The 16667-nt window shown below is 34.1% G+C and overlaps 1 protein-coding gene across 8 annotated transcripts in view; it reads left to right on the forward strand.

The window, feature by feature from the left end:
• Window positions 1-16667, forward strand: part of Pole2 (DNA polymerase epsilon 2, accessory subunit) — a 44640-nt gene that overhangs the window by 24396 nt on the left and 3577 nt on the right. For all 8 annotated transcript variants that reach the window (XM_021730681.3, XM_078050165.1, XM_078050167.1 and 5 more), the window contains 12 exons: window positions 1149-1232; window positions 1870-1926; window positions 3011-3059; window positions 3997-4069; window positions 6268-6440; window positions 7479-7568; window positions 7961-8015; window positions 8587-8646; window positions 8737-8814; window positions 10786-10894; window positions 11773-11949; window positions 14462-14529. In XM_021730681.3, the coding sequence (XP_021586356.1) occupies window positions 1149-1232; window positions 1870-1926; window positions 3011-3059; window positions 3997-4069; window positions 6268-6440; window positions 7479-7568; window positions 7961-8015; window positions 8587-8646; window positions 8737-8814; window positions 10786-10894; window positions 11773-11949; window positions 14462-14529 (1073 nt within the window). The remainder of the gene's footprint in view (window positions 1-1148; window positions 1233-1869; window positions 1927-3010; window positions 3060-3996; window positions 4070-6267; window positions 6441-7478; window positions 7569-7960; window positions 8016-8586; window positions 8647-8736; window positions 8815-10785; window positions 10895-11772; window positions 11950-14461; window positions 14530-16667) is intronic.

Genomic DNA, 16667 nt, shown 5'->3' on the forward strand with positions numbered 1-16667 from the left:
TCATAGTATCTGCATATAGCCTAGACAGCTCCTCCTTTATACTTCATATCATCTCTAGATTACTTATAACACCTAATACAATGTAAATGCTATATAAATAATTATTATAATGTATTGCATAGGTACATGTTCAGTGGAGGCACAATTTTTTTTCCAAATATTTTTGATCCAGAGTTGGTTGAATCCACAGAAGTGGGATTCATAGACATGAAGGACTATATGTGTATTTATGCATATGTAAGAATATGTGTAGGGGGCTGGGTTGTAGCTCAGTGGTAGGACACTTGCCTAACACACGTGATGCACTGGGTTTGATCTTCAGCACCACATAAAAATAAATAAAGATGTTGTACCAATCTAAAATAATAATAATAATAATAAAGAGTATGTATAGGGGTTAGGGTTGTAAAGCTCCATGGTGGTAGCATACTTACCTAGCACACGTGAGGCACTGGTTTCAATCCTCAGCACCACATAAAAACAAATAAATAAAATAAAGGTTAAATTCTTAAAAAAAAAAAAAAAAGATTATGCACAGGAAAAAAACATAAAAGAATGATTTAAAAATAATGCCTGAATAAACTTTCTGATTAAAATTATAATGGTCAGATTGAGCATATAAATCATAACCTTTCAAAATACTAAATTGAATCAGAATATAACTTTAAAAAGCTAATTTTTGATAAGTACCAATCAAATAAATAAAATCAATATTCTTTTCTATATTAAAAAAAATAAATGTTCTTAGTTTTTAGAGTAAGTAGTCATGCAGCTTCAATCATTGATCAAGACCTGAACTGATATATTTCCTTAAGCATAGTTTTTCTGATCCATCATATACTTGATAGTATACCTTTGTAAGATAAAATTTAACTTTCTAAGTTTCATTTTATTTTTTTAATATTTTTTAGTTGTCAATGGACCTTTATTTTACTTATGTTATGTGGTGCTGAGAATTGAACACAGTGCCTCACACATGGTAGGCAAGCGCTCTTCTACTTAGCCACAACCACAGCCCCTAAGTTTTTTTTTAAATTTTATACTGTGATGTAGCTGTAAATAATAAAATGTGAACTTATTTATAAAATGATTGGTTTTTAAAAGAATATATTTTCAATCTTTAAGAATTTGTATTGTTTTTATTTTAGCTTAAAACAATAGAAACCTTATTGGGTAGTACAACCAAAATTGGAGATGTGATTGTTCTTGGAATGATAACCCAATTAAAAGAGGTAAGTTAAACTTAGTAGGCATCAGACTTATTTTCAAACTGATATTGAAATGTTGGTGCCATAGAGCATTTCTGAAGAGTACAAGATCATCTTCTTCACTGAAAACTCTTACTTCATTCACCAAGTTAGCATTTTTATCTGTGCTTGGTTTCCTGAGCAGACATCAGGAAGGAGTATCTATCTATTCCAGGTGCTCAATTTGCATAGCCTGAAATTAGGCCCCAGTGTCCTCTAGTTGAACTGAAATTCTGGGTTTCTGTACAAGCAAACTGCACACCACATCCTGGTCCCCTCAAGATGCTAGTGGCTCCCATAGATGAAGGCACCCAGTGAGGCTGGAGTCCCTCTTGTGACCTTTCAGTCTGTAGCAGTCATTCCTCAGGGTACCTGTGAGGAATCTGAATCTCAATTTAGTGATTAATCTGAGGTGGCCAAACTAGTATAGTAAATGTTAAAGCCTCAACTTGGAATTGCCAATATGTAAGAATCCATGTTCTCTCTACTACATTCAATTGTCAAACTTGTCAGTATTTTAATTATTTGGCTATAGTATTGATTTTTGCATATGTATGAATATATTTCATTTCATTTCATTTTTGCATAATTGTGAATATGTTTCCATTTCATTCTGTTTTAGGGAAAATTTTTTCTTGAAGATCCTACTGGAACAGTACAATTGGATCTTAGTAAAGCTATATCCTTCAATTTTAAAAATCAAGTTAAAAAATTGTAGCTCAGTGGTAGAGAACTTGCCTACCATGTGTGAGGCACTGGGTTTAATCCTCAGCACCACATAAAAATAAATAAGTAAAATATGGGTATTATGTCCATCTATTAAAAAAATAATAATCTGCATTACAGGACTGGAGGTATAGCTCAGTGGTAAAATGTTCTCCTAGCATACATGAGGCCTTGTGTTCAATTCTTAGCACTGCAGGAAAAAAAAAAGAAACAAAGAAAGAAAGAAATTAATGGTGAAATGTAACTAATTGTAACTTATTTTTATATACTAGTAGCATAGGAATATAGACAGAATTCTAAACACAGACAAAACTACTTTAATTCCTTTTTATTTGGAGTCTAGACAATCACTGAAGAAGTTTATAACACATTAAGAATGATTTCAATTGTCAGTATACTAAGCTTCTTCATCTTAAATTATTAAAAATTATTTAAATCAAATTATTATTTAATTTAAATTAAATTATTTAAATTAGTTATTTAAATTATTTAAATTAAAATTATTTATATTATTTTTTAGGGCATTTAAATCTAAAAAACCTAAGCTGTGATCTAAGCTGTAGACTATATTCATAGTTTAAAATGTTTTTTGTTTCTTCTTTTTTTTTTTGCTTGATAAACAGAAATTTATTTCTCACAGTTCTGACTTCTGGGAAGTGCACAGGCTGATTTGGTTCCTGGTCAGGACCTTCTTCCTGGCTTCTAGACAGTTGTCTCATTGCTGTGTCTACACATGGCAGAAGGAGAGAGCTCTTCTGTTCTCGTCCCCCCGTTTTAAATCAACTTTTTATTTATTTTTTCTCCTTCCACATTTTTTATTGGTGCATTATAGTTATACATAATGATGGGATTTGTTGTTACATACTCACACATGCATACAATATAACTATAATTTGGCCAATATCACTTTCCCCCTTCCCTGTCAAGTGCAAAATTTTTGAATTTATTATTTAGAAGTCTGTCTGGGCTCAAAATGTATGTTGACTTTATTACCACCGTAAGGGGAGAAACAATTGTTTTCCTCAATGGTCGTGTACCAGTTCCACAGTGGTTTATACACAGAGGCATGCTTCGTTTTAGCAGAGGGTAAGTCAGTATACTCTTTTTCTTGTCTTCCTCTTTGTTCTATAGTAAAAACCATTTCTACATTGGGTAAGTTACGTTGAAGTTGACATGATATAGTTTGGGAAAACATTGATGATGCGAATGAACTTCTTTCTCTGTTATTAAATTTCCTGAGATTATCTTTTTTTTTTTTTTTGAGAGTATATTCTTTGTTTTTTTTTTTTGTTTTGTTTTGTTTTTTTTTTTTTGGTACTGGAGATTGAACCCAGGGGCAGATCTCCAGCTCTTTTTTTTTTTTTTCCTTATTTTGAGATATAGTGTCTCACTAAGTTGCTTAGATCCTTGTTAAATTGCTGAGGCTGGCCTTGAATTTACAATCCTCCTGCCTCAACCTCCTGAGTTGCTTGGATTATAGGCATGTGCTACCATGCCTGCTCTGGAGAGTATATTCTTGAGACCATAAAGTAAATCTTAAGACTGATAACAGGCTAATAGAAACCTTTTGCTAATAAAAATATTTAAAATTAGTAGAGATAGTAGTGTGATATTCAAGTATACTAGAAATTGCTGGATTGTGTACTTATAAAGGGTGTATGGTATGTGAATTTTATCTCAATAAAGTTAAAAAAACTCAGATTATACATAGGGGTCATAAAATGAAATATTTCCTAATCTATGTATCTAATCTCCATATTTCAGCATGACTGAAAATTTAAAAAAAATAGGATCCCCAGCACAATGAGAAGTCTATTTTTATTTAAGGTGCTCTTATTTATTCAATTTAGACTTTCTGTGACTCTGAAATTGTTGTGCAGCTCAGTTGGATTGGTGGTACCTTTTGTAGTTAGTTAATAGCCGTGAGGTTATAGCCTAGGATTACTATCTTGTGTAATAGTTTTGTCCTTTCGCACAGGGAAAATTGACAAATAGAAGTGATTTGTTGCCTATCTTTTTTCAGGTTGGTTTGAAGATCAAGTATTTCATGTCAACGCCTTTGGATTTCCACCCACTGAACCTTCTAGTACTACAAGGTATAAAAATGTTTGACTTCAACTCTACAGGGATTTTATTATACTGGCAGTAGTAAATATAAGGTATATATCATACCGCAGTTATTACAGGTCTGAGGCTTTGTGTCAAGATGGAAAGAGCAATGGAAATATGAGAAAATTAGGTTTTATAATAACATAACTGTGGAATTAGCATTTTGGCTGGATATTAGTTGCTGTAGCATATCTGATTGTTGGCTTTAACTGGAAAAGATTTCCAGTCTGCTTTTCTTACCTGTCCATAAAGATTGATGAGAAGTTTTCAAGTGAGGTCAGAGAGATAGGAAAATACTTAGAATATGATTCCCATATTAATATAAAGGTTTATTTATTTATTTGTATTCTATAAATGAATGAAAGTTCCAAGATGCAGTTCATAGCACCTTAATATAAACAAAAGCATCCTAACATTGGAGCTACTCCAAAAGGGCCTCTCTGAGGAGGGTCAGTTCCCTTTCACTCATGATATTTGAGCAGAGGCTGAATGATGGTAGAAGTTTAGCTGGGACCTAAGAGTTGAATGTGATTTGTAGACCTCCTCTCCCGGCCCTACAGTGTTAAAAAGTTTTTTTAAAGCTAGTTTCCAAGGTATATTAATTTGATTTCTCATAAAAAGTCTTGGTTTCTGAATTCTCTTGAACTTTCAGATCTGACGATTATGGCATCTGAATTCTCACGGGGCAAAACTTAAACCATAGTGACTGCCTACCATGGGCAAGGCTATGTGTGTGCTAGTTGGCCTTAGCTGACTAATGCTTTGATATTTAGTGTTATGTTCATGGAGCCTATAAACATTTGAATATTCCTCTTGCTCCCATTTTTACACCTTATATTTCATGAACCAAGGAAGGAAGATATTTGTAAGGCTTTTTTTCACCTTTAATTTCTCAAAAATCATCTTAATCAGTGTCTTTTTGTGATGCTCTGGTTTATGTTTGGTGTAAAATTAATTTAAATAATCATACAATTATATCTACTTACCACATTCCTCTAATCACTGCAAGATTTTCATTAACATCAGACCTCTGAAAATGCCATGGTCAGTTGGTGGTGGTAGTAACAGTTATTATGTCTGAATACTCACATTATAGTAAGCACTGTGCGCTAAGGGCTTTCTGCAAATTATATCTTTTATTCCCTCTAGTAACCATGAGCAATAGGTATGAGTTTAGCCATATTGCATTTGAGGAATAGGGGTTTTAAAGGACTGATTAATTTGTCACATGTCACACTTGTTAGTAACAGAGATGTGCTTTGATCCCCAAATTTCTGACTCCAAACATTATGCTACATTAGATAAGTAATTGAATTATTAAAACAGTTTCAGGGCATGGGGGGCTAAGGGTTTGCTCAGTGGTGAGTATGTGTCAGGCCGTGAGTTCAATCCCCTGCACACAAGGTTTTCTTCAGATTACAAATGAAGTACATGATTGCAGAAATTAATTAGAAAATATATAAAGGCATAAAAAAGAAAAGTATTATCTGGAATTCTATTAAAACAGACTATTAAGATTACTTAATATATATATTACATGTTAAGGATATTATACATTAAGTATAATATGTATTATACTTAATAAATTATGTATATTACTTATATATAATATAGGTATTATGTATATATATAATACTTAGAATATTGTTTATATTTATACATAATGTACATATTATTTGTGTTCATAAATTTACAATACTACATATAATATATGCATATATAGCATACATCAAATAAATTCTCATTATTCATGGTTCTAGCTTTCTCAATAAAATCTGACTATAAACTAATACTGCTGTAGCCATGGTGGTTCCAAGAACATGAACCAAGAAAGGAAGATATTTGTAAGGTTAGAACAGTGGAAAATTTGAGTTGGCCAGGCATTTATGATCCCAGCAGAGGTGGAACAAGGTGACATTAGAAGATGACCTGAGGAAAGAGACTGAAATGGCAGTGCAGGGCAGTGCAAGCAGCTCCAGCTCCTCTATGGTATGTCTGGTGGAAGTAGGAGTCTGTATCTGGTCCCTTTTTTGGCACTATAAAAGGATGCATACTGGGCATTCCTTTGTAACCTGTTTTTTAAAATTTAATACTATGTAGTCAACTTTTTCTGTTAACTGTGAATTATTGTATTATTGCATGATTTGTAACATTTAGCATATTTTCAATTGTTATAATTACATAGGGCATACTATGGAAATATTAATTTTTTTGGAGGGCCTTCTAATACATCTGTGAAGACTTCTACAAAGCTGAAACAACTGGAAGATGAGAACAAAGATGCCATGTTTGTATTTGTATCTGATGTTTGGTTGGACCAAATGGAAGTATTGGAAAAACTTCACACAATGTTTTCTGGTAGGGGGTTATTTTTTTCTATTCTTTTTTGAACTGCTATGAGAGTTCATATATTAAAACTAAATTCTTGCCAAGTTCTAGCTACCCAAGAGGCTGGAGTAGGAAGATTGCTTGAGACTATCAGTTCAAGAACACCCTAGGCAACATACTGAGATCTGGTCTCAAAAAGCAGAAAAACAAAAACAAAATGATAAATTCTTTTTTAAAATTGTACATTTTTGAGTACTTTGTTTAAAAAAAAAAAACCTGTATCAGGAATGAGATATTTTAAATAAAATTTTATTTTAAAGATTTATATTTTTACGTTTGAAAAATAACTATATGCCAGGCATGTGCATGACTGTAATCCGAGCTACTTGGGAGACTCAGACCAAAGGATTGCAAATTTGAAGCCAGCCTTGGCAACTTAGCCAGACCCTATCTTAAAATAAAAAGGGATAGGGATATAGTTCAGTGGTGGAGTGCCCTTGTGTTCAATTAAAAAAAAAAAAAAGAATGAAAATAAAGTTATATGTGTGTATGTTCATAATAAATTAGAATTAGTCATTAGTATAACTAAAGAAAATGGATAAAATCTAGGGCTTTGAAATCTAACATAACTGAGTATAAATGCCAGCCTAATACCTTGGGCAGATTATGTAATCTCACCATAAGTCTCAGTTTGGAGGAAATTTCTGAGGATTAAATAAGCCATAGCAGGGCTGGCACATACTAAGTTCTCAGTAAATTGTTATTATTATTATTATTGTTTGAATAAAATAAGGTATTATTAAAATAGATTTTTCTTAATTAAAAACTTATGGTAAGGGGCTGGGTGTATAGCTCAGTGATAAAGTACTTATCTAGCACATGTGAGGCCTTGGGTTTGTTCCCCAACATTGTTAAATAAAAAAAAGGAGTCTTGAAAAGCCAGGTGCAGTGGCATGCCTGTAGGCCCAGCTACTTGGGAGGATAAGGCAGGCGAATTGCTTGCCCATGAGCTAAAAGGCTTTAAATTTGATTTCCAGAGTAGAAAAGTGATGTTCTTTTATTCTTCAGGCTATTCACCAGCACCCCCAACCTGCTTTATTTTGTGTGGTAACTTTTCATCAGCACCATATGGAAAAAATCAAGTTCAAGCTTTGAAAGGTATTGATTATTAATAAGTGTTTATATATAGTATAAACTAAATTGATGAAAAAATTATCCATATTTTAATTTCACTCAAAAGATGTAGGGTTACATTTAATCAGATATAATTTGAGGTGGTTATAGCGGTGCATGCCTATTCCAGTGACTTGGGAAGCTGAGGCAGGAGGATTGATAAGACCAACCTCAGCAATTTAGCGAGGCCCTAAGGACTTAGCAAGACCCTGTCTTAAAATAAAACATATAAAAAGGGCTGAGGAATGTGGTTCAGTGGTTAAGTGACTCTTGGTTCAATGTGGGCACACATACCCCAAATATATATGTAATATATATAATTTGATTTTTATTTGTATTATATATAACTTAAATTTAACATCCTTTTAAAATTTTAGATTCTCTAAAAACTTTGGCAGACATAATATGTGAATACCCAAATATTCACCAAAGGTAATGATTTCTACTGCTGTATTTTTTATTGAAAAAATTTTATTTAAAAAAAAAGAGTCTTAAGGTTTATACCAGTAATTATTAAGAAACCAAGAAAAAGTTGAGGAAATTGAAAGAATTAAGAGACAAAATTATCCTTACATCATAATATGTTATACTTCTATAGATTCATAGTGAAAAGTATTGAAAAGGAGAATTATAATTTCAGTCATATTTTTTGATGACATTACTGGTCCAGAACTCTGCCTTTCAATATGATAATCACTGGTCACATGTGTCTCTTTAAATATAAAGTTAAATTAAAGTTGAATAAGATCTGAAATTCATTCTACCAGCCATACTATCTACAGTGCCAGTACTCTATAATTGGGCAGTTTAAATACAGGACATTCTATCATCACGCTTCTAGACAGTGTTGGGCTAGAGACATTTAGCAGTTTATTACAATGCATAAAATTTTAAAGATTAAAAACCCCAGGAGTGAATTAAAGGCAGTGACTGTTTTTAGACTGCTGGATGGTGATGCCATATTATTATGCTTTAAAATGAATTATGTTGAATTTCACTGCAGTAGTCGTTTTGTGTTTGTACCTGGTCCGGAGGATCCTGGGTTTGGTTCCATCTTACCCAGGTAACTTTTATTTATATTTTTACAACAGTCAAGAAAATTCTGCAAAACTTAAAAATATATACTTTATCAGATCAATTGTTTTTTTTGTAGGCCACCACTTGCTGAAAGCATCACTAATGAATTTAGACAAAGGGTACCATTTTCAGTTTTTACTACGAATCCTTGCAGGTAAATAATAGTTATTACTCTTATACATTTTTCCTTTCATTAGAAATTAACTTCTGGGGGCTGGGGTTGTGGCTCAGTAGTAGAGCACTCTCCTAGTACTTGTGAGGCCCTGGATTCGATCCTCAGCACCACAAATGAATGAATGAATGAATGAATGAATGAATGAATGAATGAATGAATGTATTGTGTCAACTACAACTAAAAATATATACATTTTTTAAAAAAAGCTCAGTTGTTGGAGTGCTACCCTCGGATGCACAAGAGCTTGGGGTCAATCCCTAGCACCACCAAAAAAAAAAAAATCTTCAAATTTGTTTATGTATTTTGACTGTTAAGGAATAATATGAAAAGAAATTTTGCTTTTATTTTGGATTACTCAAAACATTGAAAATATTTTAAGTACATTTAAAATTTTTTCCAATAGTAAATTTAGGAACTTAAATAATAGATGGATTTTTAAAAATAGATAAATATCATTTCTGTATTGGCAACTCTCATATTTTGTCTCTAGCTCACATCTTTCTCCCAGACTCATGGATCCAGTTTCCTACTTATTCTCTCTCCTTGGTTATCCAGGAGACAAGTGAACTCTGATCTTCCTCCCTGCCACCACCCCCTTATCTCTTCTGCAGCCTTCCCCTATCCTCGTTGATGGCACACTTAACCTTCTAGTTGTTCCGGCCAAATCACACAGTTTTCAGCTAGTCCTGTAAACTTCAGAATACATCCAGAATTTTATCACCTCTCTATCCCTCCTGTATGACTCTCTACTAATCTTCTCTAGCCTGGGATACTATGATTGCCTCTTAATTGGTCTCTGGTTTCTACCATTTCCACTCTATGGTCTATTTTTTTTTTTTTTTTTAGTTGCTCAAGACAATACAATCATCTTTTGACATATCATACATTTGAATCCAATAGGGTATGAATTCTCATTTTTCCACGTGTACACCCTGCAGGATCACATTGGTTATACATTCATGTGTATACATACAGCAATCCTAGTGTCAGTTGTATTCTGCTGCCCTCCCTATCCCCCCTCCTCTCCCCTCCCTCCCATCACTTCTCTCTACCCATTCTACTGTGACACTTATCTCTCTTTTTTTTTTCTTCCCTTCCCTCTCACACCATCGTATATATATTTTGTGAGACCTTGAGGGTCTCCTTCCATCTTCCGTGAAATTCCCCTTCTCCCTCCCATTCCCTCCCACCTCTTTTCCTTGTTTCATGGTAATCTTCTTCTTATGCTCTTCCTCCCTACTCTGTTTTGAGTCACCTCTCTTATATAGAGAAGACATTTGGCATTTGTTTTTTATGGATTGGCTAACTTCACTTAGCATAATCTGCTCTAATGCCATTCATTTCCCTGCAAATGCCATGATTTTGTTATTTTTTAATGCTGAGTAATATTCCATCTATTCTTAACACTATCTCAAAGTGAGTAAGGCATATCATGTCCACCTTCCTGATCATGACAAATGGGGCCCCTCATATATCCTTACAGTGGTAATCAAGGTCCTACAGGCATAATCTGACTCCCTATTATTTCTCTGACTTTCTCTTTCCCCTTTTACTCCCTTCATACCAGCCTTACTCTATTCTTCAAGCATGCCAGGCATGCTCCAATCTTAGGGTCTGTGCTGTACCCCCATTTCCCTTTCTTTTTCTTTTTCTATTAAATTTTTTTGTAGTTGTAGATGGACAGAATGTCTTTATTTGTTTATTTTTAGGTGGTGCTGAGGATCAAACCCATTGCCTCATGCATGCTAGGCAAGCGCTCTTCCACTGAGCTACAGCCCCAGCCCATATTCCCCCTTTCTTTTTTTATCATATATTTTTTTCTGAGGAAGTCAAATTCAACTTTTCATTCTTAAATGTTTTTATTATTGCGTTATACATACTATTGGGAATCATTTTGATATTCATAAATGTATATGACATCATTTGTTCCGTTTCAACTTATTTTCTTAGAATTCAGTATTGTACACAAGAAATTATCATCTTTCGTGAAGACTTAGTGAATAAAATGTGTAGAAACTGTGTCCGTTTTCCTAGTAGCAATTTGGATATTCCTAATCATGTAAGTAAAGAGTACTTTTCTTTATTAAACTATCTTATGTTATATTATACAAAATGTTGGTAAGCCACTTAATAATTTGCCTTTATATGTTGAAGTTTACTTGTGGTTCAAAATAATTTGAATAAACTTTTGTCAGTAAGTTAATTTTTGTTAGTCATTATTTCTCAGCTTTCTACTGAAAAATTCCCTAATGAGTCAGAGGAGAGCCCAGAATAAGCAGATTTCTTTGAAGCTTTCTGCTTTGCCTTTAAAATTATTAAATTGTGCTACAAAATATATGTACATATTTATCATACTTATTACATATTTCCTATGGTGTGTGCACACCAGAAGGATGAGTAAATTTTAGTCTTGTAGCTTCCAGGTTCCCTGACATGGAGTTGTCAAGGGTTACATGGTTACATGTACCCTCATTTGAGAAGTATGGCAGTAGATTCTACTGAACAGTTTTAAATTTTATTTTATAATATTTAATGTTATGCAAGCTAAATACTGGATCTTGGCTTTATTCAAGCTATGAGATATTTTGGGGTGAAAAGAATTAGTTTATTATATGGTTATAAGTACACATAAGTGAATTAAATGTGTAGAAACTGTGTCTGTTTTCCTAGTAGCAATTTGGATTAAAATAATCCAGTGTGACTATTTGTGAGAATTGCCATTATGGTATGTGATATCAGATGAAAACTTATATATTTTCCTAAGATTCAGAATAATTATTTAGATTTTATGTTAGTATTTCCCTAAGTTTTTCCCTAATTGTTTCTCAAATTTTCTAGGTCCTTTTGATAATTAGTATTTAATTTATAATTATTTGTGTAGCTATTTTCAGTTTTACAAATGAAATGAATGTTATGTTCTGTTATGTTCTGTTGTAGTTTATAAAGACTATCCTGTCTCAAGGACATCTGACTCCTCTACCTCTTTACATCTGCCCAGTGTATTGGGCATATGATTATACTTTAAGAGTGTATCCTGTGCCCGATCTGCTTGTCATTGCAGACAAATACGATCCTTTCACCGTGACCAATACTGAATGCCTCTGCATTAACCCTGTAAGCATGGAGTTAACATTATATAGTCATGGGGCTGGGGATGTGGCTCAAGCGGTAGCGCGCTCGCCTGGCATGCGTGCGGCCCGGGTTCGATCCCCAGCACCACATACCAACAAAGATGTTGTGTCCGCCGAGAACTAAAAAACTAAAAAATAAATATTAAAAAAATTCTCTCTCTCTCTCTCTCTCTCTCTCTCTCTCCTCTCTCACTCTCTTTAAAAAAAAAAAACATTATATAGTCATTATTTAACAAGATTAGAGCACATTTCTATAAATTTAGTATATTTAATTATTACTGGAGTAAAAATATACTATTAATGAAGCATTGAATTAATTTGATATACACAAAGTTCTTTAACTTTCAGTATAGGATGTGAGTATAAAGTGATGATATTTAAAAAAATATCATACCCAAACGTTAAGTCCAAATGAATATTTTTGCCTTCAAAGTAACTTACTTCTTTTCTGGGAATTGTTTTTAGAACCTATATCTTTTTTTTTTTTTTTTTTAATATCTTTATTTATTTATTTTTATGTGGTGCTGAGGATCGAACCCAGGGCCTCACACATGCTAGGCGAGCACTCTACCACTGAGCCACAACCCCAGCCCTAGAGCCTGTATCTTATTCCCTTTAGCCATATTATATTAATGGTTCTTTTTTTTTGGTACCGGGGATTGAACCCAGGTGCACTTAACCACTGAGCCACATCCCCAGCCTTTATTATTATTTTTTTGTAATTTTAAATTTTTTTGTTTTTTTAGTTGCAGTTAGACACAATACTTTTATTTTATTTATTTATTTTTATTTGGTGCTGAGGATAGAACTCAGCGCCTCGCATGCACTAGGTGAGTGCTCTACTGCTGAGCCATAACCCCAGCACCCCTAGCCCTTTTTTGTATTTTATTGAGGCAGGGTCTCACTTAGTTGTTAAAAGCCTCGCTAAGTTGTGAGGCTGGCTTTGAATTCATAATCTTCCTATCTCAGCCTCCCAAGCCGCTGGAATTACAGAATATTAATGGTTCTTGTCCTTTGAGGAGAATTGTGATTTTTAGGAAATTGTCCAAGTGTCAAAAGCCCAAGCCTGATAAATGAAATTTAATTGAGATATATTCTGTTTAATTTTTATGTAGAACTTTTCAAATTAGTTCACAATGTTGAAGTTGTTTGTTAAGCAAATAATTATCTTCATTAGTGATTTTTCAGTCTGCATGCTTCCTTGATTCTTATGACTTTTAGATTTTAATACTTTTGTTTAATAATCAATTCTAGAAATATTTTGCCTTACTACTGGATACTACTTTCGTCAGATACACATTTTTATTTACAACAAAAAAGGCACACATTTTATATAGTTTCCTCCACGAGAGAGCTTCTAAATTTGATACTTTTGATGTGTTGGTCCAAATAATGCTTTGTCATGAGGGCTGTTCTGTGCATTGTAGGATGTTTAGCAGCATCTTTACCTCTAGCCACTAGATGCCAGTAGCATCCCCCACTTGTGACAATCATAAATGTCTCTAGACATTTTCCAAAATGTTTCCTGAGGTTCAGAATCATCCCTGGTTGAAAATTGCTGTTCTAAGGATGAACACAGTTAACTAATTTGTCAGCCTTGCTTAAAATTTGTAACCTAATTTTTGTATAATTTTATTCACAGATATCTTTCATAACAAGGCTATTTCCTTATTTAAAGTTAACTTTTCCAGTGGCTGGGGGGGCTAAGGAAGGAGGATTGCATGTTCAAAGCTAGCCTTAGCAGCAAGGTCCTAAGCAATTTAACAATATGCTGTCTCAAAATAAAATAAAGTAAAAAGAAAAAAAAATAGGCTGAGAATATGGCTCAGTGGTTGAGCCCCTCTGGGTTCAATTCCTGGTACCAAAAAAAAAAAAAAAAAGGCAGGGAGGTGAATAGTGAATTCTTATAGTTGATGTACCTTGTATCTGTGAGTGAGTGTATGACTATCTCCCACACCATCATCACAACTTGCTTTTGACACTGATTCATCTCCTCTTGATACTTATTCACATTAATGAATCCTTGCCATGGGCCACACATTGATTTAGGGGTGGGGATACAGACACTGAAAAGGCAGAGCTGCTGCTGAGTAACCTTAAGGGTTTCATAGTAGGGAGTTATATTTGTGATTGCTGCTCAGTTGCCTTGGGGGCACACCAGATTTTCATTGTGGAGAGAGGCAGGGAAGACTTCTTGAATATATGAGTGTCCCAGATACATATTTAACATCACACAGTATCATTTATTTCTTAAACCAAGTAGTCACTCCTAAGCACTCCCAGTCTTGTTTTAGCATAAGACTGCCTAGTCAACTTGAAAGACTTGCTTTAAGTAGAGATATAGTAACAACCTTCTCTCCACAAAGATGCTAAAATCTGTCTCATTGTTTTATAATCACATCTTGTAACTTTCATGAAAAAGAATTTGCTTAAAAAAATAGGGATTATTTTATAAAATTTGATTAGTTACTTACAGGCATTTTTCTCCCCCTAAGGGCTCTTTTCCAAGAAGTGGATTTTCATTCAAAGTTTTTTACCCTTCCAACAAAACAGTAGAAGACAGGTAAGTGTACTCAAAAAAAAAAAAAAAAAACAAAAAAAAAAACCAAAACCACACACACACACACACCCCCCAAGGTGCTTTCTGTGTTACATTGCTAGCAACCACATGTTCTATAAGTGTGCTGAGATTTTTAAGTGCTGACATTTAGCCCACTGGAAATGTTCTAGGCTGAATTTACTGTGGTCACGCTGGTGGCACTCACTGAAGTCAGTGTACCTGGGTAGGATGTTTGTATTGAGATAGATCAAGAACTGTTTGCTAAGTGCAACCTTAAGCCAACTGTGGAAGTGAGCTAGTTCTTGTAGGCCAACTTCCAAGGATGCTGTTCTTGTAGAGGTCAGCCCTGACCTCTGCATGGTTGATTCTTAAAGCCTTATCAGCTTAAATTGAAAGCAAATAAATAGTGAGGAGCTGGGTGTGAGTGTTGTGATGGTGAGGGCTGAAGTTGAAAGAAGGTCTTGGGAAAGAAGAAAGAATCATCATCATCTAGTGAGTAGTGATTTAATCACCCATATCAGAATCCTCTTGGGTCCTTGTTGAAAATGTTAAATTCTAGCCAGCTACAGTGGCACATGCATGTCATCCCAGCTACTTGGGAGGCTGAGGCAGGAGGATCACAAGTTCAAGGCCAGCCCAGCCTCAGCAATTTAGAGAGACTCTGTTCCCAAATAAAAATTAAGGACTGGGGGTAGTTCAGTAGTAGAGTGCCCTGAATTCAGTGGTGGTGGTGGTGGGGTAGTTGAAAAATCTTTCTCCAAACTTATCAAATGGCTCTCTAGTTATAGGTCCTAAGAATATGCATTTCTAACAGTTTCTCTTGGATTCAGGCATCCTAATGTGTGATTTCTCAGGTAACTATTTTGGTAAAGTTTGCTTTAAAGTTCACATATACATCTTCTGTTTAAGAACAAGTGACTAAATTGTCCCCTAGGTTCTTTTCACAAAGTATAACCTTGAACATACAGCCCAACTGTGGCTTTTTTTTTTTTGTAATTAACAAATTATTAAAATAAAAATGAATACAATACCTTTACTTTGTTTATTTTTATGTGGTGCTGAGAATCGAACCCAGGGCCTTGCACGTGCTAGATGAGCGCTCTACTGCTGAGCACAACCCCAGACCTTTATGTAGTTCTTAAAAATAATTTATGCAGGGCTGGGGGTTGTGACTCAGCAGTAGAGTGCTCGCCTAGCATGTGCAATGGTGCTGGGTTTGAGCCTCAGCACCACATAATAAAATTTTAAAAAAAATAATAATTTATGCATATATTCTTACTGCTTAGTATTCATGAAGGATATTCATTCTATGAAATATTCTCAATTTTGTTCTTGGATTCACCTATTTGACATGTTTTGTTTTTACTATATTCCTGATAGTGCTTAGTTCTTGGAATACAGGCAGACAAATTCTCAGAAGAGCACAGATATTCTAGCCTCTAATTCCATAAGTCTAATATGTGTTTGACTTTACCTAGTCCACATTGTATATGGAAAAAAAGTGATGAAATGCCTTTAGGTTAAGGACATGTGTTCTTCTCCAGTTCTTGTCTATCTATATCTGGCTACCCCTGAGGGCATCTGACTTCCTCACATCAAGATTAAGTCATCACAGAGGGCTGTCAGTCTGGAGCATGTAGTCTGTATTTGTGTGTTTCTGGGAATTGAACCCAGAGCTTTGTGCATGCAAGGGAATCACTAAACCAACTGAGCTACATCCCCAGCCCGCATATTGTCTTACAACAGTTTTTTAGATTGACTTTCACTAAAACTGAGATTTGGTATAAAAATTTTACATGTAAAAAATTTAGTCTGTTATGAAAACCAATATTGGGATCTCAACAGTTCTCAAGACAAATCTGTCTGTCCCAAGCACAATTCTTATTTTAGAATTGTGCTTTATTTTAACTGTTAGAGAAGCACTAGCCAAATATGCAGCCCATCTCTTTATTTGTAGACGAGTCAGCCCTGGCTTCATATCTTCTTTATATTTTCCCTTTACCTGAAATTCCTCAATTGCTTACTTTTATCTTTATGTCTATCTCTGCAAATCATTTTATATATTTCTTAAAAATGAATTGGGATATAAACAATTACAGCTGGAAATTGATTTATTATGATAGCATAAGACGTTTCAGCTA

The sequence above is a fragment of the Ictidomys tridecemlineatus genome, chromosome 5 (assembly GCF_052094955.1).
Source record: "Ictidomys tridecemlineatus isolate mIctTri1 chromosome 5, mIctTri1.hap1, whole genome shotgun sequence".
Taxonomy (NCBI): domain Eukaryota; kingdom Metazoa; phylum Chordata; class Mammalia; order Rodentia; family Sciuridae; genus Ictidomys; species Ictidomys tridecemlineatus.